Here is a 25,684-nt window from a genome sequence, read left to right as displayed (position 1 = left end):
CAAAGGAATTAGAGAATAAAATCAAAAGCATCTAGATAGGACAAATGGAAGTTAATTATTCCCGTATAATTACCTTTTATCCCTATACATAATCTGAAGTATAGAAAAACCTAAGTAGGACTGGCTGGGCGCAGTGGCTCATGCCTGTAATGCCACTACTTTGGGTGGTTGCAGCAGGTGGATCACCTGAGGTCAGGAGATCAAGACCAGCCTGGCCAACATGGTGAAACCCAGTCTCAACTAAAAATACAACAACAACAATAAAAAAAGTAAAAAATTAGGCAGGCCTGGTGGCACAGTACCTGTAATCCCAGCTTCTCGTGAGGCTGAGGCAGGAGGATTGCTTGAACCTGAGAAGTGGAGGTTGCAATGAGCCAAGATCATGCCACTGCACTCCAGCCTGAGTGACAAGAGTGAGACTCAATCTCAAAAAAAAAAAAAAGAAAAGAAAAGAAAAGCCTAAGATTTTACTAAACAAATTTATTAAACTTTCAAAATACAAAAGCAACATCAAAGTCAGTAGCATTCCTATGCATTAACAACTATCTCAAAATGAAAATTAAGAAACACTTTCATATACAATAACTACAGTAATAAATTCAACACAAAGCAGAGTATACATTTGCTTTCAGCATTTTTGAGGCTTTTAGTTTTATACTAGTCACTTTGTTAAAATAATTTTTCCCCAATATTTCTTCTGAAAATAAGTACAAACTTCTACTCACACAAACTTTATAATTTCCTTACACCTGAAGTTTATCTTTTAGAGTAATGTATATTTAACCCAAACTAAAGTCTGTATGTGTTTGCATGCAGACAGGACACATGTTCAAATATATATATGTATAAAATTTTAAGATATCTACTCAGGACTCAGAAATGTATTTTATTTATACTTGTATATGATTTCTATTATAACCATAAAAATAACCTGTCAGTCAATTACAATTTAACTGTTCATTTTTTTTTTTTTTTCTTGGGATGAAGTCTTGTAGTGTTGCCTGGGCTGGAGTGCAGTGGCACGATCTCAGATCACTGCAACTTCTACCTCCCAGGTTCCTGGCCATCTCGAACTCCTAAGCTCAGGTGATTCATTCGCCTGGGCCTCCCAAAAGTTCTGGGATTACAGGCTTGAGCCACCGCACCCAACCATAATTGCATATTTTAAAATAATTTTTATAACCATAAAAATAACCCAGTAGGCAATAACAATTGTATATATATTTTTTTTTCCTGAGACAGAGCCTCACACTGTCACCTGGGCTGGAGTAGCTTGGATTACAGGTGCCTGCCACCACACCCAGCTAATTGTTTGTATTTTTAGCAGACACAGGGTTTCACTATGTTGGCCAGGCTGGTCTTGAACTCCTGACCTGGTGATCCACCTGCCTCAGCCTCCCAAAGTGCTGGGATTACAGGCATGAGCCACCACACCTGGCCATAATTGTACATGTTAAAATAAGTAAAAGTGTAGAATTGGGTTGTTTGTAATACAAAGGAATAAGTGCTAGAGGTGATGGATACCACATGTATCCCAATGTGATTATTATATATTGTATTTGTGTATCAAAATATGCCAAACATGGCATAAGTATATATACTCATGTGCCCACAAAATTAAGAAAAATAAATTTAAATGATTAAAATAAAAATAAAAATTTAACCTATAAGAACAATATTCTTTAACTTATTTGCAGTTTGAAGCCACTGGCAAAAGAGATGACTACAGATGTTAGTCCATTATGTTACCAAATAGTATATTGTTACCATCTTTTACCTATGACTTTTGGTAAGGTGGAAAAGGTTAATCTTTGTGGCATAATAACACTTCATTGAATGCACAATAATATTTACCATGTTAAAAATGTTGAAAGTTACCTTCACACATAATTTAAAATTTTTAACATGTACTGCATTTTATTATATAAAAGTACAATTAGTATAATATATGCATAATATACTAGTTTTCTCATAATGCAAAAGAATAGTATTCTTAACACCTACCTCGTGCATCACTCAATAGTATAAGTTAACCATAAAGAACCTCTCCACTTAGATTTTCATCATGCATCTTACATTTTAATATTCTTACTCATCCACAGAAAAGATCATAAATAATGCCCACCTAATGAAAAATAATCTCTCATACCTCTGATGCAGCAACAAATGATCACATGCTTTCACAAGTGAATTAAGAATGAAGAAACAGCAGAAAATGAGTTGTTACGTCATTTGCTTTTCAAAAAATCTGTAATTTTTTTAAGAAACAAAGTATAATCTGGATATAGTTATTACTCTACAAAAATATTTTACTCCTCTTAACGTTATATACAAATAATTTTTCTACCAACTTTACTTTTAGATTATTTTCTATACTCGCAACTCTCATTTAATAGAATATTCAAAGTGTCACTTTCCTCATATATTTCTACTATAAATTCTGGTATTTACATAGACTTAAATTTGGATTTTTTTTTTTACTACATCTTTGAAAATATATTTTCATATAAACTCTGGTGTTTTCTAAGCTGTAGTTTTTGAAAAAGGGTTTCCCCAAATTTATTACATTTGCAAGACAGTTATCCAATATAAATTCCCTGATGTTGAACAAAGTTTGAGAAACCTCTTCAGAGTTTTTCTCTAGTACAAAATGTGGACAATAAGATCTGATACAAGTAAAGGTACTTCAACCCTCTTTATGTTTGTAATGTTCATCTTTAATATAAATACTCTTCTTCACTTTAAAGGATAATATTTTCTGAAAGATCTTGACAGTAATTGCACTTATCATGCTTTTATTAAGCATGAACTCTCTGGTGTTTAGTAAGATGTGAGCAGATACTGACATCTTTTTCACAGTCTATATTTTTACAATTTTTCTCAAATATAAATGATTTTCTGTGCAATAAGGTGTATTAGTTAAAAATTTTGCCACATTGTTCTCACTTGTAGGAAATTTTTCCAGTATGAATATTACCTATAATCAAGTGTGACAACCATTTAAATACTTTGTTACATTCTCCACATTTCTAGGATTTCTCACCAATATGATTTCTTTTATGATTAGAAAAGTTTGAGTTGTTGTCAGAAGCACTGTCACATCTTAATGGTTTGTGGAGTTTCTCTCCAGTATGAATTATCATATGTGTGTTAAGAATTGAGGACTAGTTAAAGCCTTTGCCATATTTTTCACAATCATAGGGTTTCTCTCCAGTATGAATTTTCTTATGTTTAGTAAAAATTGAGGACTGGTTAAAGGCTTTGTCACATTCTTCACATTTGTAAGGTTTCTCTCCTGTATGAATTATTTTGTTCAATGAGGTTTGAGGACTGGTTAAAAGCTTTGCCACATTCTTCACAGTTGTACAGCTTCCCTCCATCATTAATTATGTTTAGTAGGAGTTGAGGCCTGGATAAAGGCTTTACCACATTCTTCACATTTGTAAGATTTTTCTCCAGTATGAGTTACCTTATGTTTAGTAAGGTTTGAAAATTGGTTAAAAGCTTTGCCACATTTTTCACATTTGTAGGGTTTCTCTCCAGCATGAATTATCTAATGTGTAGTGAGGGTTGAGGACTGGTAAAAGGTTTGCCACATTTTTCACATTTGTAGGGCTTCTCTCCAGTATAAATTATCTTATGTGCAGTAAGTTGGAGGGACAGGCTAAAGGCTTTGCCACATTCCTCACATTTGTAGGTTTTCTCTCCAGTATGAATTATCTTGTGTTTACTAATGGATGAGGATTTGTTAAAAGCTTTGCCACATTCTTCACATTTGTAAATTTCTCTCCTTTATGAATTATTTTATGTTTAGTAAGGTCTAAGAATCAGTAAAAAGCTTTGAGACATTCTTCATATTTGTAGGGTTTCCTTCCAGTATGAATTATCTTACGTGTAGGCAGGGTTGAGAAGTGGTTAAAAGTTTGTCACATTCTTCACATTTGTAGGATTTCTCTATGGTATGAATTTTCTTGTTTAGTAAGGGATGAGAACTAATTAAAGCCTTTGCCACATTCTTCACATCTGTAGAATTTCTCTCCAATATAAATTATCTTATATTTAATAAGGTATGAGAACGAATAGAAATCTTTGCCACATTCTTCACATTTGTAGGGTTTCTCTCCAGCATGAATTATCTTATGTGTAGTAAGGGTAAAGTACTGATGAAAAGCTTTGCCACATTCTTTAGTAAGGGAATAGGAGCAGTAAAGGCCTTTGCCATATTCTTCACTTTTGTAGAATCTCTTCAGTATGAATTCCAATATGAATTATCTTATGTCTACTAACATGTGAAGACCGCCTAAAAGCTTTGCCACATTCTTCACATTTGTAGGGTTTGTCTCCAGTATGAATTAGCTTATGTTTAGTAAGGTTTGAGGAATGGTTAAAAGCTTTGCCACATTCTTCACATTTGCAAGGTTTCTCTCCAGTATGAATTATCTTATGCGTATTAAGGTTTGAGAATCGGTAGAAAGTTTTGCCACATTTTTCACATTTGTAGGGTTTCTCTTCAGTATGAATTATCTTATGTTTAGTAAGGGTTGAGAACATACTAAAGGCTTTGCCACATTCTTCACATTTGTAGGGTTTTTGTACACTATGAATTTGCTTATGCCCAGCGAGGTGTGAGGACCGCTTAAAAGCTTTGCCACATTCTTCACATTTGTAGGGTTTTTCTCCAGTATGAATTTTCTTATGTATACTAAGGATTGAAGATCGGTTAAAAGCTTTGCCACATTCTTCACATTTGTATGGTTTCTCATCAGTATGAATTATCTTATGTTTAGTAAGGGTTGAGAACACACTAAAGGATTTGCCACATTCTTTACATTTGTAGGGTTTCTGTCCAGTATGAATTCTCTTATGTGTAGTAAGGTGTGAGGACCGATTAAAAGCTTTGCCACATTCTTCACATTTGTAGGGTTTTTCTCCAGTATGAATCATTTTATGTATAGTAAGGGTTGAAGATCGTTTAAAAGCTTTGCCACATTCTTCACATTTGTAGGGTTTTTCTCCAGTATGAATTATTTTATGTATAGTAAGGGTTGAAGATTGGTTAAAAGCTTTGCCACATTCTTCACATTTGTAGGGTTTCTCTTCAGTATGAATTATCGTATGTTTAGTAAGGGTTGAAGATCGTTTAAAAGCTTTGCCACATTCTTCACATTTGTAGGGTTTCTCTTCTGTATGAATTATTTTATGTTTAGTAAGGATTGAGAATACACTAAAGGTTTTGCCACATTCTTCACATTTGTAGGTTTTCTCTCCAGTATGAATTCTTTTATGTGTAGTAAGGTGTGAGGACTCCTTATAAGCTTTGCCATATTTTTCACATCTATGGGATTTCTCTTCAGTGTGAATTATCTTATGTTTAGTAAGGGTTGAGAAAATACTAAAGGCTTTGCCACATTCTTCACATTTGTAGGGTTTTTCTCCAGTGTGAATTATCTTATGTCTAGTAAAGGTTGAAGATTGGTTGAAAGTTTTGCCATTTTGTTCACATTTATAGGGTTTCTCTCCAGTATGAATTAGCTTATGCCTAGTAAGGTATGAGAAGTGGTAGAAAGCTGTGCCACATTCTTCACATTTGTAGGGTTTCTGTCCAGTATGAATTCTCTTATCTGTAGTAAGGTTTGAGTCCTGGTTAAAAGCTTTGCCACATTCTTCATATTTGTAGGATTTCTCTTCAGTATGAACTCTCCTGTGTCTAGTAAGGGTTGAAAACCAGATAAAGGCTTTGCCACATTCTTCACATCGGTAAGAATTCTCTCTAATATGAATTCTTTTATGCTCATGTAGGTGTAAAAGCATGCAAAATGATTTGCCACATTTTTTACATTTGAAAGGTTTCTTTCCAGTATGTTTTGTGTTATGTCTATTTGAATTTAAAAGTTTATGAAAGACTTTCACATATTTATCACGTTGAAATATTTTGCTCTCGGTAGTTGTCAAACACTGGTTTAGTTCATTATAACCTTCTTTGTGCACATTACACTCATTCATACTTTTACAGCCTTTTCTTAACTGTAAATCCTTATGTCCACATTTTACATATTCTCTCAGTATCACTTTTTGAAAAGAATCTTTAATGCCTGGTCCTAGGCAAAAGTCTTCAGCAAAATGAGAACATATAACTGAAAGAAATAAAAATATCAAATTACTCCACTTACTAGACTCAGATATAGATTACAAATCTAACCTATAATATTATACAAAATGCATAAACCAAATAGCATAGCAAAATACCAAAGGCTCTAATTTTTTATAGACATATATATGTAACAAAAACATACTAACCAAAATACATCTGAGAAAAAATTATAAATGAGTTAAGTGTTTGAAGTACCCCAGGTGAGCACAAAGTCACACAGAAGGGAAAAGCAAAAGTTTGTTACGTTTACCCAACATGGCTATTCCTGCTCCCCAATATAACATAATGCCTTTAGAAGTAAATTCCCAGCCAGGTGCAGTGGCTCAACCTGTAATCTCAGCTACTTGGGAGGCTAAGGTACCAGGAACCAAGACTGCACCACTGCACTACAGCCTGGGGAAAAGAGTGAGAATACATCTCAAAAAAAAATAAAAATAAAAATAAAAATAATAAAAATAAAAAAATAAATAAATAAGAGATAACTTGCCAACTTTTGATTTTGTTTAAAAAAGACTAGTGAAATACCGGCTCAAACTTCTTTATTATTTGCTTGTCCAGGCCTTTCCACACACTGGTTTCTGTCTTCTATGATATATAGTGCAGAAATAAATGGTGGTATACTTTGGAATGACAGTTTGAGTCTGCTGAGACCAAAGGTAAATGTTACAGCAGTAGAGACACTGCAGTGCCACAGAAAGAAAACAAGTGTAGCAAGTGATTACTGAATATTAAGAAAAAAGATGACTAGGTGCAAGGTGCGGTGGCTCATGCACGTAATCCCGGCACTTTGGGAGGCCTAGGTGGGTGGATCACGCATTCAACAGATTAAGACTATGCTGGCCAACATGGTGAAATCCTATCTCTACTAAAAATACAAAACTTAGCTGGGCATGGTGGCACGTATCTGTAGTCCTAGCTATTCAGGAGGCTATGGCAGGAGAATTGCTTGAATCTGGGAGGTGGAGGTTGCAGTGAACCAAGATCGCGCCACAGCACTCCTGCCTGGTGACAGACTGAGACTCCATCTCCAAAAAAAAAGATGAATAGTTTCCTTTAACTAAAAAATAAACACAAAATTTCAGACAAGACACACTCAAAGAACATGCTTGAGAGACTCTCAGAATCTCTGACTCAGACAATTGTTCAAAGTATGCCAGGAAAAGGCCATATTACAAAGATTGTGACAGGTGACTTTTTAATGTTCAAATTTTAATAAAAGATTACAATGTGGCGAGGTGCAGTAGCTCACACCTGTAATCCCTCACTTTAGGAGGCTGAGGTGGGTGGATCACCTGAGGTCAGGAGTTTGACACCAGCCTGATCAACATGGAGAAACCCTGTCTCTACTAAAAATACAAAATTAATCTGGCATGGTGGCAGGCACCTGTAATCCCATCTACTTGGGAGTCTGAGGCAGGAGAACTGCTTGAACCTGGGAGGTGGAAGTTGCAGTGGGTGGAAATCATGCCATTGCACCCAAGCCTGGGCAACAAGAGCAAAACTCTGTCTCAAAAAAAAAAAAAAAAAAAAAAATTATAAAATTTTGAGGAAGAAACGATAAAAAATGAAATAAATTGAGTAACACTCAATGAGTGAAATATGAACACAGACAACTACAGAAAATCAGAAAACTGGAAATAAGAACAAAAATATTTAAAATATTAGTAAAACAAATTAGGGAGGTAAAAAAATATTTTTAAAAAAACCTGAAAAATCTTGAAAAATGATGTAAAAATAAAAAAGCTCAACAAACTAGGATACAAGCAAAGATATTTATATCAAACACATATACATAAGCAAAATTGTAAAAGTCACAGAAAAGGGACTCTTGGGAGCTGCAACATAAAACTCTTGTGTTGGCTGGGTGCAGTGGCTCATGCCTGTAATCCCAGCACTTTGGGAGGCCAAGGCATGCCAACAACCTGAGGTCGGGAGTTCAAGACCAGCCTAACCAACATGGGAGGGAACCCGTCTATACTAAAAATACAAACTTTGCTGGGTGTGATGGTGCCTGCCTGTAATCCCAGCCACTCCGGAGGCTGAAGCAGGAGAATTGCCTGAACAAAGGAGGCAGGGGTTGCAGTGAGCTGAGATCATACCATTGCACTTAGCCTGGGCAACAACAGCACAACTTTGTCTAAAAAAAAAAAAGGGTTATTTGCAAGAATACTCATGAGATAGCAAGTGGATTCTCCACAAAAGTTTTGCAGGTCAGAAGGATAATGTGTAATATAGTCAAAGTTCTGAAAAAAATAGCTATCAAGTGAGTATAATACCATCACAAAATCTGTCCTGCTAAATAGAAAAAAAAAACTTCAAAACTAAACAAATTCTAAAGTAGTATATTGTCACTACCTTACATATAAAAGGTGCTGAAAGCAGTTGCTTCCAATGAAAATAACAAGATTCAACAAAACAACATACAGTCATATTAAAATACATTATTTTCCAGGAAAGAGATGCACATACATAAAAATAAATTTCTTAGCACAAAGAATACATCTATATAGATACATGAAATAAGAAAGAAGTAAAAGCATATAAAATAAAAATAAAGAAGACACAAAGAGACAGAGAGAAAATGTGGGACAAAGATACAAGAATCAAATAGAACAATAAATTAACATTAGTAAGTCTCTTTGTTTCAGAAAACTTTGTGTCTGTACAAGCAAAAGAGATTATGATCAGGAGGTCCAGAAGCCTGTGTTGGTGAAGGAGACAGGTTCCTGCTACAGATTCAGTGTCTGGGGTTGAGATAAGCCAGAAGTCTTCTAGGCACCTGTGTATATTCTTGGCAGAAAACTCTAGGGGCAAAGCTATTGTGGGCATAATTCCTGAGGGTAAAACCTTGTCCTGGGAGAGGAGTGGCCATGTCAATTTCTAGTGGGTATGGTCAAGAGTGGGTCAGAATCATGTAGTTCTCAGAACATTTTTACTCTTTCTTCCCTCTCACCCTAGGAGACACAGAATAACAGGACAATGTACAGTGTGACAACCTGTGTGCAGAACAAACCCTCACTTCCCTCAGACATCTGAAGTCTCCCTCCAGCTGGGCTGGAGGCCTGTGATGGTTAATACTGACTGTCAACTTGATTCAAGGATGCAAAGTATTGATCCTGGGTGTGTCTTTGAGTGTTGCCAAAGGAGATTAACATTTGAGTCAGTGGGCTGGAAAAGGCAGACCCACCCTTAATCTGGGTGGGCACCATCTAATCAGCTGCCAGCACAACCAGGATAAAAAAGCAGGCAGGAAAACGTGAAAGGGTTACATTGGCCTCGCCTTCATCTTTCTCTCATGCTGGATTCTTCCTTCCCTCAAATATCAGACTCCAAATTCTTCAGTTTTGGGACTCAGACTGGCTCTCTTTGCACCTCAGCTTGCAGACGGCCTATTGTGCGACCTTATGATCATGTGAGTTAACACTAAATAAACTCCCATCTATACATATATATCCATCCTATTAGTTTTGTCCCTCTAGAGAACCCTAATACAAGGCCCCTGTGGTAGCTCTCATCTGACAAAAAAAGTTGTAGTTTGCTGAACACCAATTATCCAACACCAACTGGCTGTTCAACAACTCCATTCTGACACCACCCAGAGCCAACACAGAATCCACAAGTTCAGAGCTCAGTCCCACAACACTGTCGCAACTACAGATGCCAGTCACATGGCTCTGGATAACCATCTATTTCTGAACTACTGCTAACAAGCCAAGGTCTTCCACATCTTCCTCCTCAAGTTCAATAATTTGAATAATTTGAAAGACTACTCAGAAAACTCAGCAAAGCACTGAACTTACATGTTGGTAACAGGCCCCCAAAATCTGGCCATAAAGTGGCCCCAAAACTGGCCGTAAAGAAAATCTCTGCAGCACTATGACATGTTCATGATGGCCATGATGCCCCTGCTGGGAGGTTGTGGGTTTACCGGAATGAGGGCAAGGAACGCCTGGCCCACCCAGGGTGGAAAACCACATAAAGGCATTCTTAAACCACAAACAATAGCATGAGCCATCTGTGCCTTAAGGACATGCTCCTGCTGCAGATAACTAGCCCAATCCCCATCCCTTTATTTTGGCCCATCCCTCCATTTCCCATAAGGGATACTTTTAGTCAATCTTTTATAGAAACAATGCTAATGACTGGCTTGCTGTTAATAAATACATGGGTAAATCTCTGTTTGGGGCTCTCAGCTTTGAATCTTTTCTGATTTCCCACTTCACACCTCTATATTTTTGTGTGTGTGTCTTTAATTCCTCTAGCACCGCTGGGTTAGGGTCTCCCCGACTGAGCTGTTGTTGGCAGTAGAAGATAGAGGAAAAAAAAGTACAAATACATAGAAATTGAACAACACACCTTCAGCATGCTCCTGTTCAAAATTTGAAATATTTTGAAGATGTCCATAACGCTCAATGTAATCTACAGATTTAATGCAATGTGAGATTGAGGGAGGAGAATCGCTTGAAACCAAAAGGCAGGGGATACAGTGAGCTGAGATTTAGCCACTGCACTGTCACCTGGGCAAAAGAGCGAAACTCCATCTCAAAAAAAAAAAAAAAAAAAAAAAAAAAAAATTACAATAGCATGGTTTTCTTGCAAAAACATTAACTTTTTTTTTTTTTTTTTTTTTTTGAGATGGAGTCTCGCTGTGTCACCCAGGCTGGAGTGCAGTGGAGCAATCTCAGCTCACTGCAACCTCCACCTCCTGTGTTCACGCAATTCTCCCACCTCAGCCTCCCAAGTAGCTGGGACTACAGGCACATGCCACCACACCCTGCTAATTTTTTGTATTTTAGTAGAGACAGGGTTTCACTTTGTTGCCCAGGCTGGTTGCAAACTCCTGAGCTCAGGCAATCTGCCCGCCTCAGCCTCCCAAAGTGTTGGGATTACAGGTGTGAGACAGTGCACCCAGCCTGCTTAACATTTTATAATTTGATTATAAACTATAACTAGCAAAACACCCATAAAAAAGAACAGAGACATTAGACTTTCTGATTTCAAAACACATTAAAAGCTGCAATAACAAAAAGTGTGATACTTAAAGATAAAAAGATGAAAGAAAAGAACAGAGAGCCCAGAAATGAAGCCTTCTGTATATGATTACATGATCTTTTGCAAAGTTGCCATGAGCACACGATAAAGATAATTTTCTCAAAAAATAATGTTAAAAACATCAACACTGATGAAATAAAGTTACATCGTTTTTTAACTATATTCACAAAATTTACAAAAAAATTCTGTAGACATGTGGCCAGGTGCAATGGCTCACGCCTGTAATCCCAGCACTTTGGGAGGCCAAGGGGGGTGATCACCTGAGGTCAGGAGTTCCAGACCAGCCTGACCAACATGGAGAAACCGTCTCTACAAAAAATACAAAATTAGCTGGGTATGGTGGTGCATGCCTGTAATCCTAGCTACTTGGGAGGCTGAGGGAGGAGAATTGCTTGAACTCGGAAGACAGAAGTTGCCGTGAGCCAAGATCGTGCCATTGCACTCCAGCCTAGGCAACATGAGTGAAACTCTGTCTGAAAAAACAAAAACAAAAACAAAAAACTTAGACATGAAAAAGTAACAAATCTCTTAGAAAAAAGAGATGACATGAGCCTTGGCACCATTTTCTTACATATGATATTAAATGCATGAACAACGAAGAGAAAAACAGAAAAATGTAACTACACTATACTTGAAAATTTCCACACATTAAAAAAAATTCAAAAATCATGTGATAGTAGTTAATATTCACAATATATGAACAACTCTTAAAACTGAACAATAAAGCTAAATTGATTTAGAAATGAGCAAATAATTGAACACAATTTTCATCAGAAAAGATACACACATAGAAAAAGAGCGTTTGAAATGACACAGAAAATTAATACTTTGTAGAGAAACACATGAAAATAACAACAAAAAAATTGCCTCACACCAAATCTGTTGATGATGTAATAAAAATGAAACCTATGTTGATTGTTAGCAGAAAACAAAGATACAGTCATTATTTTAAAATGTTATGTTTCTCAAATAATTAAAAATGGAATTATCATCAAATACAACAATCCCATTTATGAATTTATAGTCAAAATATGCAACACAAGACCTGGAAGACCTATTAGAACATCCATGTTTTTTGTACCCGTATTCACAAAAGCCAAAGGGCTGAAGCAACTCAGATGTCTCCTGATTTATAAACACATCAAAAATGTTGCATATATATATATATACATATACATACAATGAAATATTATTCAGTCTTAAAGAAGAAAATATTGTCACATTTTAAGAGAAACTTTGCAAATATTATGTCACCTATATGCCAGAAACAAAATGATGGATACTGTATGATTCTGCTTATATATCTTAAGTAGTCACACTTATAAAAACAGAAATTGGAAGGGTGTTTGTCAAGGGCTGGGAAGAGGGTAAATGCGTTGTTGTTACTTAATTGGTACTGGGTTTTAGTTTCACAAGATGTAAAACTTTTAGAAGTCTTTTGCATAAAAATGTGAATATACTTAACATGCCTGAAATATACAGCTTCTTTTTGAGACAGGGTCTCACTCTGTCACCCAAGCTGACATGAAGTGGCACAATTAAGGGTCATTTCAGCCTCAAACTTCCAGGCTCAAGTCATCCTCCCCTCTCAGTCTCCCAAGTAGCTAGAACCACAGGTGCACACCACCACGCCTGGCTATTTTTAAAAAATTTTTGTAAAGAGAGAATCTTCATATGTTGCCCAGGCTGGTCTGACACTTTTGGGCTCAAGTGATCTTCCTGTTTTGGACTCCCAAATTTCTGAAATTACAGATGTGAGCCCCCCACATGTTGGGCCCTGAAATGTACACTTAAATAGATTTAGGATGCTAAATTTTATGTGTTTTTACAACAACTAATTTTCTAACTGAAAAACTGAAAAAAATAAAGAATTATAAATCTTTTAAAAAATTACCTTCAAATCACAGAAGTGCTTCTCTTACACAAAGGAAATATATATTCATGATTAAACAAATCATGAAAATAAAAAATGGTGAAAATATTTACATGACTACTCACTTACACAAGATAAAACAACCATTGAAAACCAGCTAAGAAAGAATATATACAAGAGGCAGGGCGCGGTGGCTCACACCTGTGATCCCAGCACTTTGAGAGGCTGAGGCAGGCAGATCATGAGGTCAGGAGATGGAGACCATCCTGGCTAACATGATGAAACCCCGTCTCTACTAAAAATACAAAAAATTAACCAGGCGTGGTTGCAGGCACCTGTAGTCCCAGCTACTCGGGAGGCTGAGGCAGGAGAATGATGTGAACCCGGGAGGAGGAGGTTGCAGCAGTGAGCTGAGATTGCTCCACTGCACTCCAGCCTGGGTGTCAGAGTGAGACTCTGCCTCAAAAAAAAAAAAAAAAAAAAAAAAGAAAGAAAGAATATACACAAGATAAGCCATAACCAATTTTGGGGTCATATTTATAGATAAACACACACATATATATGAGTATGATAGACATATGGCTGATTTATCTTTTAATTCAACCTCACATTGACATAAAGTATACAGACAGAATTGCAAATTGACTATAATACACAACCAAAAACCATGATAAGCTGATATTAAGATACCTACACTGAAAACACCACTAATATGAAACTGCACGGGAAAAGACGTTTACTCATACAATTTGGTATGCAACATTAATGTACCATTAAAAAAGAATTTGTCTAACTACAGTATTTGACTGTAACTGTACTCATCAAAGGCAGGTATTTTGAAAAATTGGCAGTAAAATTTCAGAGAATATGCAGTATAATTATAAATAAAATATTCTGATGAGAAACTTCTAATAAGCATTTAAAAGAAACAAGTGGCCGGGGGCGGTGGCTCACGTCTGTAATCCCAGCACCTGGGAGGCCAAGGCAGGTGGATCACCTGAGGTCAGGAGTTCAAGACCCAGCTTACCCAAAATGGTGAAACCCCGTCTCCACTAAAAACACACAAAAAATTAGCTGGGTGTGCTGGTGGGCACTTGTAATCCCAGCTACTCAGGAGGCTGAGGCAGGAGAATTGCTTGAACTAGGGAGGCAAAGGTTTTGATGAGCTAAGATCACACCACTGCACTCCAGCCAGGCGACAGAGCGAGACTCCTGTCTCAAAAAAAAAAAAAAAAAAAAAAATTGGGAATTACAACTACTCAAGCCTCTTGTAACAAGACAACCAAATGTGGACCCTAATGCAGACCCAGCAGCCTTGCAACCAAGTTACAACCCCACTCCACTACAAACCCAGAGGGCATCCCAGAACACTGGGGACCCAAGAAAAGAAGATCTTTACCTCCTGAAATCAGCTTATGAAAACTTAAGAAGTTGTTTGCCATTTCAAATTCACAGACACCAATAGTAAACTCTATTGTGCCCACTGTCAATGTTTCTATTTTAACATAGCACTGTAAGTATGTGGCAGAATAATGAAAAAAAAACATTTTTTTAAGCCATTGAAACTGAAGACAAGTAAAAAGTTGCTGTTTGAGGAATATATAATCTTACACATAAAAAACCACAGTACATTGAAATTTGTCTAAACTAATAAATACAGTCAGTAAATTAAGAAAATATAAAATTAACATAAAAGTGTAAGTTATTGTTCTACACACTTAAAACAAGCAATTGGATACAATAGAAATAAAAAATTTTTTATTAGGCCGGGCATCGTGGCTCATGCCTGTAATTCCAGCACTTTGGGAGACTGAGGCGGGCAGATTACGAGGTCAGGAGATAGAGACCATCGTGGCTAAAACGGTGAAACCCCGTCTCTACTGAAAATACAAAAAAATAAGCCAGGCATGGTGGCGGGCACCTGTAGTCCCACCTACTCAGGAGGCTAAGGCAGGTGAATGGCAAGAACCCGGGAGGCGGAGCTTGCAGTGAGCAGAGATCGCACCACTGCACTCCCGCCTGGGCGACAGAGTGAGACTATCTCAAAAAAAAAAAAAAAATTAATTTTTTAAGATTAATAATAGTGATTCTGCTGGTTCAGCCTCCTGAGTAGCTGGGATTACAAGTGCCCACAGCCACACCCAACTAATTATTTATATTTTCAGTAGAGACGGGGTTTCACCATAATGGCGAGACTAGTCTCGAACTCCTGAACTCAAGCGATCCACTGGCCTTAGCTTCCCAAAGTGCTGGGATTACAGGCTGCGGCCAAGAAAGCAATCTTTTAAAAAATATAATTAAAATAATAAATTTCTGAGAACAAATTTAACCCGCAATGAAAGATATAAATCAATAAAAGAAATTAGGCAAGATGCAAATAAATTTAAAAATATTTCATATTTATGGATTGAAAAAATAAATACTGTTAAAGTACCCTATTCTCCAAAGTAATCTATAGATTCAGCAAACTTCCTATCAAAATTCCAGTGGCATTTTTTTCTTATAGTAATGAAAACTATGATTCTAAAATTTACAAAAAACTACAATAAACTTCAAACAGCCAAATTAATTATGAGAAAAAAAAACAAAGCAGAGGGACATCATACTTTATAATTTCAAACTATATTTCAGGAATATACTAATAAAAACAGGATAGAATGTTCAGAAAATTAACATAAAAAGCAATAGAACAGAGACCACTACCCTCACACATTTTAGAAATGATGCAAAAAGAGAACTAATAAAATAGTTTAACATAAAGTTTCTCAAAATCATGCAGATGCAGATATTTGTGTGTCCTCCAAAACAACGGAAAAGCAGTCAGATTGTGCGGTCTCATATGCCATGAAGATGATTTGGCTCTCACTGTAAACTTGAAGGAATATCAATGAAGAGAAAGAAGAATCCTTAGAGAATTTAAAAGCATAAGACAGAAGATGGCCCTATGTGAGAACAAGAACAACAACAAAAAAAAATCAAAAAAATGCCTCAGGCTTCCGAGACACTCTTTGCTTTGGAACATAGGTTCCCAAATCAGCAGGACAAATTTGGTGATGGTATTATATTCACTTGATAACTATTTTCTTTTCCTTTTTTTTTTTTTTTTGAGATGAAGTCTCGCTCTCGTCCCCCAGGCTGGAGTGCAGTGGCACCATCTTGGCTCACTGCAACCTCTGCCTCCCAGTTTTAAGCAATTCTCCTGCCTCAGCCTCCGGAGGAGCTGGGATTACACGCACCTGCCACCATGCCCAGCTAATTTTTGTATTTTTAGTAGAGACAGAGTTTACACCATGTTGGCCAGTCTGGTCTCGAACTCCTGAGCTCAGGTGATCCACCCGCCTTGGCCTCCCAAAGTCCTGGGATTACAGGTGTGAGTCACCGCTCCTAGCCAGGACTGGCTTTTTTTTTTTTAATCTTTCAACCTTTCATCTACGTCAACTGTTTCATTCACTCTCACCTACCTGGGGGTTTGACTACCATACTGTGTCTCTTCATATTCCAGGGATCTTTTCCTTGCTCCAGACAGGTGACCAGATCTGGCTTAGAGACAGCAATACCTGCTTTATTAAAAATAAATAACATGAATCTGGCCCATATTCTCAAATTATCTACCTAGTACCATGCTTAGTAAAGAGGATGTAATAGAATATTCTAGAAAATTTATCCCAAAATACTATTTAATGACAGAAAGTTCTTAACATTTAGAAAATATTTTAAGTTTGTAGGTGCTTAATTTCACCACCCAGTACTCATGGATAAAAAATTAGTGGTGGCATGTAGATTTTAACATATGGACAACAATATTTTATACCACTAAATTTCTGAAATTACCACTACTCTAGAGTGAAGGATACAGACTGGCTCAGAAATGTAAAAAGATCAGGCCAAGATAAAACATCCTGAAGAAATTTTTTTCCACATGGACAATTCCTCAAGATTTTTTTAAAACAGGCATCAGAAACTCATTTATGCAAAGCATAAATTACCAAAAATTATTCTACAAAAACAGAGAAATGAAAACTTTAGGGTATATAAGGGATTGTGTATTAAAGTTATTCTCACCCAAGAAGACCAGGTTTCTGTAGTTCTCTAACATCACTTTCCTATACAAATCTTGCTGAGCAGTGTCCAGGCATTGCCACTCCTCCTGAGAGAATTCTATGGCCACATCCCTAAATGTCAACGGCCCCTGAAACACACACACACACACACACACACACACACACATTTACACGTGGGCAAAATTTATCATTTGAATTAAGGTTAAATGAGAGAGTAAAGAAAATTCATTCTGACTTACAGAAATGACTGAAATTATCCAACAATTTTCAACACAGAAATGTTCTCTAATGTATTCTCTAACTCTGAGAGAAGAGAATGGTATAAGATGTACAACACCAGTGTATATATACTTTTATGAATATTAAAGTATAAAACTAAAGGCATAAACACAAACATGTACATATTTTAGTGCTATATTTGCCACACAAAGAATGAGTTGTGTATATTTTTCAGACAAAAAAGATATGTTGAGTTAGAAGGCACCTTTCAAATTTTAATGTGAACAATAAACTGGAGATCTTGTGCAGATTTTTTTTTCCAGAAGATCTGAAATAAACTCTGAGTTTCTGAATTTCTAACAAGCTCACTAGTAATGCCAATGTGTTTGTCCCAGAAAGAATATTTTGTCAAATATCCAGTAAGTGGATGAACCTGTGTTTTACTCAATTTTTCTGCCCTGTAAACAAAGACAAGAGTCTTCATTTTCCAAAGACAGATAGATATATGCAAGGAAAACCCAAGAAAGAAAGGCAGCTGCCAGATTAAATGTGATGGTTTATGCACAGTTCTTCCTTAGCTACATAGATACTTAATAATGAAGAGAAAAATAATTAACTCTATAGTGAAATAAATGTTTCAGAGAGCTCTTTAAGTAAATTTTAAAATCAACTGCATTAGGACAAATGTTCATGATGTGCTGATGAACACAGAAGAAGACATCATCACTGCTGAGATATTGCCCCTCAAAAAGTAAATTACAGTTTGAAGTTAACCATACAGAAAAATCAGTTTTATGCAGAGTTCAAAATGCAGATATCTTCTATGTTCTGTAATTTTTAATAACGTTCTAAAGTAATCTTTCTTTAGCATCTGAGAGAGCAGGTATCTCTCAATAACTTTTTCTCAGAACTTTCAGGGTAATAAACACCATCCTGTTTAAATAAGCATTTTATTAATCCTGTTCCACATAGAGTTAATGGAGAAAACAGATGAAGCCACAACATTACATGTTATTTATCTTTACTAAGGACCCCAGCTTTCTGCCAATGGGAATCTTGAATATCTACATTTTCCCATGTTCAACGGCAACAAAGGGAACATTTTAAGTAGTGCAGATTATAAATTCATTTTAAGAATTCTGCATGGTGTATAAGCCATGATTTAGAGAGTGTAGAAAAGGTTCTGGGATATAGGAGAGAAACATTTCGCAGAGACCCCTGACTATCACAAGAATTTTTAAAAGTAGTTAAAACAAACTCATTAGAGGAAAAGAAACACAAGTAGAGAAGTAAAGGTTTGCAAGGACTAAATGTATGGCACTCCAAGAGGCAGAGTGGACACAGCTCTTCATCTGAGACATATTTAGCTGAAAAAAAAAAAAAAGCCATTTTTCCTCTTTTGCCTTCTTTGGAAATCCTTTTCAGATGACATTCTCTGGAGAAGTTACACCTGCATCTTGAGAAAATTATTGTAAAGAAGTCAGCACCACCTATTTACCTGCTAGCCTCACAACCACAGAAAAAAGAACAAAGAACTGCAGAAAAAGCCCACCCATTTTTGTCCTTTATAACAGCAGAGATTCAGGAACAATGAGTTGCTCAATGAATATAAAAATATGTTTTTCTATTTGTATTCATGTGCCTGCCCTTGCCACAAACACCAGCAATTTCTGCTACAGTAATAAAAATACGGTCACACTGACCTCTTCCTATCAAAACCAAACAGAACAGTTCCTGTGACCACCTTTTAGTGCAAAGGTGAAACTTAACTCTCATGAATCTATCTTGAACTCCACACACTTGATTCTGTTCTCGCCTTAAGAGTCACATGAGACACAATTAAAACATGAATACTTTCACCTAGAACAATACACAGAACCTGTGGAGAGAGCACAAGTAAAGAGATTTCTGCAAATTGGCCATGTAATCCTGACACAATTCTGTCCCTGACATCCTCAAATGTCTTAAAGACACCTAGGTGATTGTGAGAGGGTTCTCAGTGACCCAAGGCTGATGGCCCAATGACAAGCCAGGCTGGAGAAACTCAGGCTGATTCTAAATAGAAAATGGAACTGCTTTGGTGGAGCTCCAGAACCTGGATCACCTATCCTGATTTACTAGCTTTTGGGTAAGAAGAAGCACAAGAATACGCTACTCCATTATTACAATTTACAGGTAGGTATAGTTGTGGTCATGGCCCTGGATACTTTGTGGCCTTGATCTCTCACTCTGAAGATGCTTGTTTACACTTATAGATTCTGTCATCAGATTCTATTTATACCTGGAGCCTCTCATATAACTGTAGCAGGTCACTAAACAAGATCTGAAAAGCTTAAAAAGCCACACTCTCATAGGGGGGCTTTAAGATGTCTATGTTGACGTCTCACAATGCAGAAAATGCATTTGGTTGGTTTTCATTATATTCACAATTGAAAGTCTGGCCCTTTCTTGTAAATCCCAGGCAGAGGCCTGACCCTATGTGCAGACTCTAGGTGGGGTTAGCCTGACTCTGCATTCTTGGGTGTTACAGCAAGCAGAGTACTATCAAAGGAGAGATCCCTTCACAGAGGCTCCTCTAGCACATTCTAAGTAATATGTCTACCTAAAAGGAAAAAACTGAGGAAACATGAATATAATTAGAGAGTTTGTTGGGGATAAGCTTGAGGATTGTAACATTGGAGCAATGACACATCCTCCAAAGACTGAACAAATAAGAAATTGAATCCCCAAATAGATCAATAACAAGCTCCAAAGTTGAATTAGTAATAAAAAGCTGGCCAGGGCCAGGCATGGTGGCTCACACCTGTAACCCCAGCACTTTGGGAGGCCAAGGCGGGCGGATCACAAGGTCAGGAGATCAAGACCAGCCTGGCTAACATGGTGAAACCCCATCTCTACTAAAAATACAAAAAATTAGCCAGTCGTGATGGCGGGTGCCTGTAGTCCCAGCTACTTGGGAGGCTGAGGCAAGAGAATGGCATGAGCCCATGAGGCAGAGGTTGCAGTGAGCCGAGATTGTGCCACTGCACTCCAGCCTGGGCGACAGAGCGAGACTCCGTCTCAAAAATAAATAAATAAATAAATAAAATGAAATAAATAAATAAATAGCTGGCCAGGCATGGTGGCTCACTCCTGTAATCCTAGCACTTTGGGAGGCTGAGGCAAGTGGATCATGAGGTCAGAAGTTCAAGAACAGCGAACAGCCTGGCCAACATGGTGACACCCCATTTCTACTAAAAATACAAAAATTAGCTGGGTGTGGTGGTGCATGCTTGTAATTCCAGCTACTCAGGTGGCTGAAGCAGAGAATTGCTTGAACTCAGGAGGTGGAGGTTGCAGTGAGCTGAGATTGTGCCACTTTACTCCAGCCTGGGCAACAGAGTGAGACTCTGTCTCAAAAAATAAAATAAAATAAATAAATAAATAGCCTGCCCACCAAAAATAAAACAAAGAACCAGACAAATTTACAGCTGAATTCTACCAGATGTAAAATAAGAGCTGGTACCACTTCTACTAAGATTATTTCAAAATACTGAGAAAAAGGGACTTCTTTCCAACCCATTATATAAAAATAGCATTATTCTGATACGAAAATTTGGCAAATATAAAACAAAAAAATAGAAAACTTGAGGCCAATATTTTTAATGAACATTGATGAAAATATCCTCAACAAAATACTGGAAAACCAAATCCAGGAGAACATCAAAAAGCTAATCCACTATGATCAACTTGGCTGTATCTCTGAAATAAAAGGTTGGTTCAACATACAATTAATAAATGTTACTCCTCAAGTAAACAGAACTAAAGACAAAAACCATAGGGTTATTTCAGTAGATGTTAAAAAAGCTTGCAATAAAATTTACCATCCTTCATGTCTAAAACTTTCAAAAAACTAGGCATTGGAGGTACTTACATCAAAATAATGAGTCATCTAAGTATGACAAACTTACAACCAACATACAAAATGAACACAAGCTGGAAGCATTCCTTCATGAGAACTGGCACAAGAAAAGAATGCTTTTTCTCAAAACTCTTGTTCAACATAGAATTGAAAGTCTTGGCCAGAACAATCAGGGAAGAGATAGAAATAAAAGGCATGCAGACAGGAAGAGAGGAAGTCAAACTATTCCTGTGTGCAGATGACAAGATTCTGTATCTTCAAAACCCTACAGTCTCAGCAGAAAAGCTCTTTAAACTAATAAACAACTTCAGCAAAGTTTCAGGATACTAAATCAGTAGCATCCCTGATGTACAATAACAACTACATGGTCAGTATGACCCTCCCTGTCCCCTTTTATCTTAACCTTAACTGCATCTGCCTGTAGCTTTCCAGGACTCTGTAGCTTCTGTCAGCAGAAAGGCTTCTTCCATGGCTGGAGTGAGCAGGCTGGAACATCTGCAGGGGAGGCTCTCCAGAAAAAAAAACTAACTAGGCCTTTAATAAACTCCTTTTGCAGGCTCAGTATTAGCCTTAGCTCTGAGTCACTGGGCTTAACCTTTAATTTTCATGTTAGAGTTACTCACTTGGTTTTGAAATTAAGTATTTAAAAAATTCAGCAAAATTACTGAAACACAGTGTTCACATACGAGAACAAAAATTTAAGGTGCTTACATTTTTTTTTTTGAGACGGAGTCTCTCTCTGTCACCAGGCCGGAGTGCAGTGGTACAATCTTGGCTCACTATAACCTCAACCTCTTAGGTTTAAGCCATTATCCTGCCTCAGCCTCCCGAGTAGCTGGGACTACAGGTGCATGCCACCGTGCCCAGCTAATTTTTCTATTTTTAGTAGAGACGGGGTTTCACCATGTTGGTCAGGATGGTCTTGATCTCTTGACCTCGTGATCCATCCGCCTCGGACTCCCAAAGTGCTGGGATTACAGGCATGAGCCACCGTGCCCGGCCAAGGTGCTTATATTGTATACCTTAACAAGAAAAGCAAAAGTATCTATTTCTTTTAGAAAATAAATGTCTTATTCTATTAATTCCACTAAAAATCATGCAGTAAACAATGAGTCATATGAAAACACTTCTAGGCAGTACCAAGTTTCATCTCATAATATTTAGCATGAAACTCACAAATCAAGATAGCAGGATTTGAACAGAGATATTCACTGTCAAAAATTTACCTTGCAAAAAAAGGAACTTATGTTTTTATGAATCTATGTAACTCACCAGTTATCTACCACATTTTCTCATGGAAATATATTCATTTTCTACAGCAAAAATGAAATAGAGATTTTTCCTCTTCTTTTTCTTGGCATCACTCTAAAAGCTAAGCCTTAAAATTCTGTTTGAAATCACCCAGCTATAAAAAAACACACCTGAGAAAATTTATAAACTCACTCTGGGAAAGAAAAAGGTATGTGAGAATTTTTAACAAATGACATATATGATTAGATATTAATTTTTTGAAACCCACATCTTTTATGCCCTTTGTAAATATTTTTCTACCTTTTCAAGCCCTGCTAATATAATGCAATTTACAGCTAAAAAACTGAGGTCAAAATAAGTGAACAAATCTCTTCAAGGTGACAAATCCATGAGTGGCAGTGCTGGTTAAATAACAGATGTGGGCCAGGCGCGGTGGCTCACGCCTGTAACCCCAGCACTTTGGGAGGCCGAGGCGGATGGATCACGAGGTCAGGAGATTGAGACCAGCCTGGCTAACACGGTGAAACCCTGTCTCTACTAAAAATACAAAAAATTAGCCGGGCATGGTGTCGGGCACCTGTAGTCCCAGCTACTTGGGAGGCTGAGGCAGGAGAATGGCCTGAACCCAGGAGGCAGAGCTTTCAGTGAGCCAAGATCAGGCCACATCACTCCAGCCTGGGTGACCGAGTGAGACAAAAAAACAAAAATAAAAAAATAAAAAATAAAAAATAAATAACAGATGTGTCTGACTCATGTTTCAAGTCAGGCCATTCAATCACTTGAGAGATTCTTCCACCCACTCCTGCTCACTTGTGTGCTCAAGAACCACCCACTCAGGAGACACTGCAGTATTTCTCGGTGACTGTCCCAGTTGCGTTTTACTTTGCAAGCTCTTACAACATCTCACTGGAGTCAGTTCTGTTTTTGTTCTTGTTGTTTGTCTTTTGGGATACTATTTTTTTGGCCACAAATTTTTCATTTTTTTTTTACTCTTTTTCTTTTACTATATTTATTTCACTATTTTTCTGCCGCTTCAGAGAATCCAGGGGGCAGAAATTATTTCTGTGTTTTCCCCTAATTACCAGCATCTGATTGGCTGACCAGCAATTTGTCTCCAAGAAATGAAAGCCTGGTTGAGGGAAGGCAATTTTAACATTTCAAAGGGTTACCGTTTCAAAATAAGAGTACACCAGAAGCTTCCCCTCAGCCCCAGAATATCCACTTGCTCCCTTGAGACGATACACTCCATACCTCAGGTCATCTTATGGGAGAAAATAAACCAGAAGCTGAGATCCAATGGACACTCTAGCTAACATAACCATGGCAGTTATCTTGGTTTATCCCCAGATAGTACTGAAACCCATGACCAGGAAAAAACCAAAGGGTGGCTGAGGACACATCACCCCATAGATTTTCCAAAGGAGAACTTTGACCCAAAAACATTCTGGTAACATCTCTGTGCCTAGACAAGATAAAAGCAAAAGAGACAGAGATTTACTACAATGCAGTGTCACGGTATTATTATTTGCCTTCTTTTCATGGGAAATATTTACAAACAGATAACAAATCTCCTTAAATGCACCATTTAACGCTTTGCCAAAAAAATAATTAATTAAAATATGGTATAAAAAAGTACAGTAAAAGACAAATAGGCGATAATGTGAATTAGGGAGGAAAAGCTGGCATTTGGGAACGTCAGAGGAAACTGGAAATTATCTTACTGCAAGCCAGAGTGAGGCTGGAGAAATGGGGGATGGGTTCCAAGACTCTGATCGGGACACAGGTGAAAAATACAGCAGAAAATCAGTTCCCTGTGGAGTGTGAAAATAATTAAGTGGCAGGCAATTAGACTGAGGTATTTCTAGTCCCTGGATTCTTACTTAAAAAAAAAAAAATCTAACTCAGGTGCATTATTTTTAATTACTACATTCAGAGAAACAAAATTCAGGCTTCAGCAACTGTAAACTGCCAATTAAGCTCTGATTACATAACTAGGAAATTTTTCACCTTTAACGCACAAATTAAGAAACCATGTAACTGTACCTAACCAATTACTAAATTTGGTTTCTTCATCATGCATTTTATAAGACTTTTCTTCAAGCCTCTCCCACAGACCACAAACTACAAACCATAGCTGGGTGCTCTACAATTCTAGAGCCACTCTTTGATTACATTCTTTAATATTTTTGCAGTGACGCCCATAAATTTCTAATAGGAGAAAATAGCAACTGGGAACCCCACGGACCAAAGCACTTCCCATTCATGAACCCGCACCCCAAGTCAGGATTCTCCCCTGATGACCCTCTCGTGGTCCCCGCACAATCTGAGAGAGACGCGGCGCTGCGGGTGCAGAACTGCCAGAGGGCTCCAGGCAGGGCACAGTCACAGTGCAGGGAAGAGACAGGACGCCCAGGGCCCCGGCTGTCGGCGCAGCCGCCAACTTATGGCTGAAGGAGACTGAGGCCGAGCTGGGCAAGGAGAACTCAGGGAGCAGATTGGGGAGCTGACTGCGGGGAGGCCTGAGTCCCGCCACAGCCACTTCCCACCAGTTCCAAGCAACCCCTTCCCCTCTCTCGGACCCAGCACTCTCACCATTTCTAGGCTTTCAGGGGGTCCTGGCGTCTTAGCTATGGATTTCCCAATACCTTCAGGTCACGAAGCCACACACGCTGAGGACACAGAGCAGTAAAGGGGAGACCTGGAGCTCCCGCAGCAGCGAGAAACAATGGCCCAGCCACATCCCGGAAGCCGTCCTCGCCGCTCCAGCTGTGTGCCTAATTGGACGGTTCCGAGTTCTGCGTCCCTGATTGGATAAGGTTTAAGGGCCCGCCTCTTCAGGCCCTGAGTGACAGAAGATATGACCAAATGCTGGGCGGAGTGAAGAAAGAGTGACAGCCTAGGCTGCAGCCTTTTCAGGCAGGGCTTCCTCTCTGAGCTGAGCTAGGTACACCTTAGAGGGTATTTTCCCTTAACCTTGTGTATAAGGTCATAAGAACTTATAAATAATATATGGCTATTCACAAATTTAAAAAAATAATTATTTTAAAATTTCAGCTTTTGTGACCTTCCTGGCTCCTAGTCCTTTGAACTAGCACCTGAGATTTTTAAAAGGAGCCAATCTTCTGAAATAAGATGTGAGCCACATGTGAATTTTAAATTTTCTAGTAGCCAGACTT

General features: G+C 37.7%; 1 protein-coding gene and 1 pseudogene across 12 annotated transcripts; both read right to left on the bottom strand.

The window, feature by feature from the left end:
• Window positions 1-465: 465 nt before the first annotated feature.
• On the bottom strand, window positions 466-25,275 carry LOC100438822 (zinc finger protein 493). 12 transcript variants are annotated; one of them, XM_063720008.1, is made up of 6 exons: window positions 25,154-25,274; window positions 24,230-24,319; window positions 21,969-22,279; window positions 17,139-17,265; window positions 16,538-16,636; window positions 1,891-6,134 (listed from the first exon to the last, which is right to left on the bottom strand). In XM_063720008.1, exons 4-6 carry the CDS (start codon window positions 17,170-17,172, stop codon window positions 4,228-4,230), a joined length of 2,040 nt encoding a protein of 679 aa, XP_063576078.1. In that variant the 5' UTR covers window positions 17,173-17,265; window positions 21,969-22,279; window positions 24,230-24,319; window positions 25,154-25,274; the 3' UTR covers window positions 1,891-4,227. The 12 variants fall into 12 exon arrangements, with proteins under 12 accessions (XP_063576074.1, XP_063576075.1, XP_063576076.1 ...); XM_063720004.1 differs by lacking the exon at window positions 21,969-22,279 and having other exon boundaries at window positions 466-6,134; window positions 16,538-16,633; window positions 25,101-25,275; XM_063720003.1 differs by lacking the exon at window positions 21,969-22,279 and having other exon boundaries at window positions 25,101-25,275.
• Window positions 3,383-4,223, bottom strand: LOC134759397 (zinc finger protein 431-like; annotated as a pseudogene).
• Window positions 25,276-25,684: the final 409 nt, after the last annotated feature.

This window comes from Pongo abelii, chromosome 20 (genome assembly GCF_028885655.2).
Source record: "Pongo abelii isolate AG06213 chromosome 20, NHGRI_mPonAbe1-v2.0_pri, whole genome shotgun sequence".
NCBI classification, from domain to species: domain Eukaryota; kingdom Metazoa; phylum Chordata; class Mammalia; order Primates; family Hominidae; genus Pongo; species Pongo abelii.
Note: the sequence above shows the minus strand (reverse complement) of the source record. Positions and strands in the feature narration are given on the sequence as shown.

Excerpts from the sequence above, each read along its gene's own strand:
- LOC100438822 (XM_063720003.1), bottom strand. Across the intron at positions 17,266-24,229 it reads CAGCCTCACTCTGGCTTGCA|GGGCCGTTGACATTTAGGGA; the intron begins GTAAGATAATTT and ends TGTGTGTTTCAG. Across the intron at positions 6,135-16,537 it reads TATGGTAGTCAAACCCCCAG|TTATATGTTCTCATTTTGCT; the intron begins GTAGGTGAGAGT and ends TATTTCTTTCAG.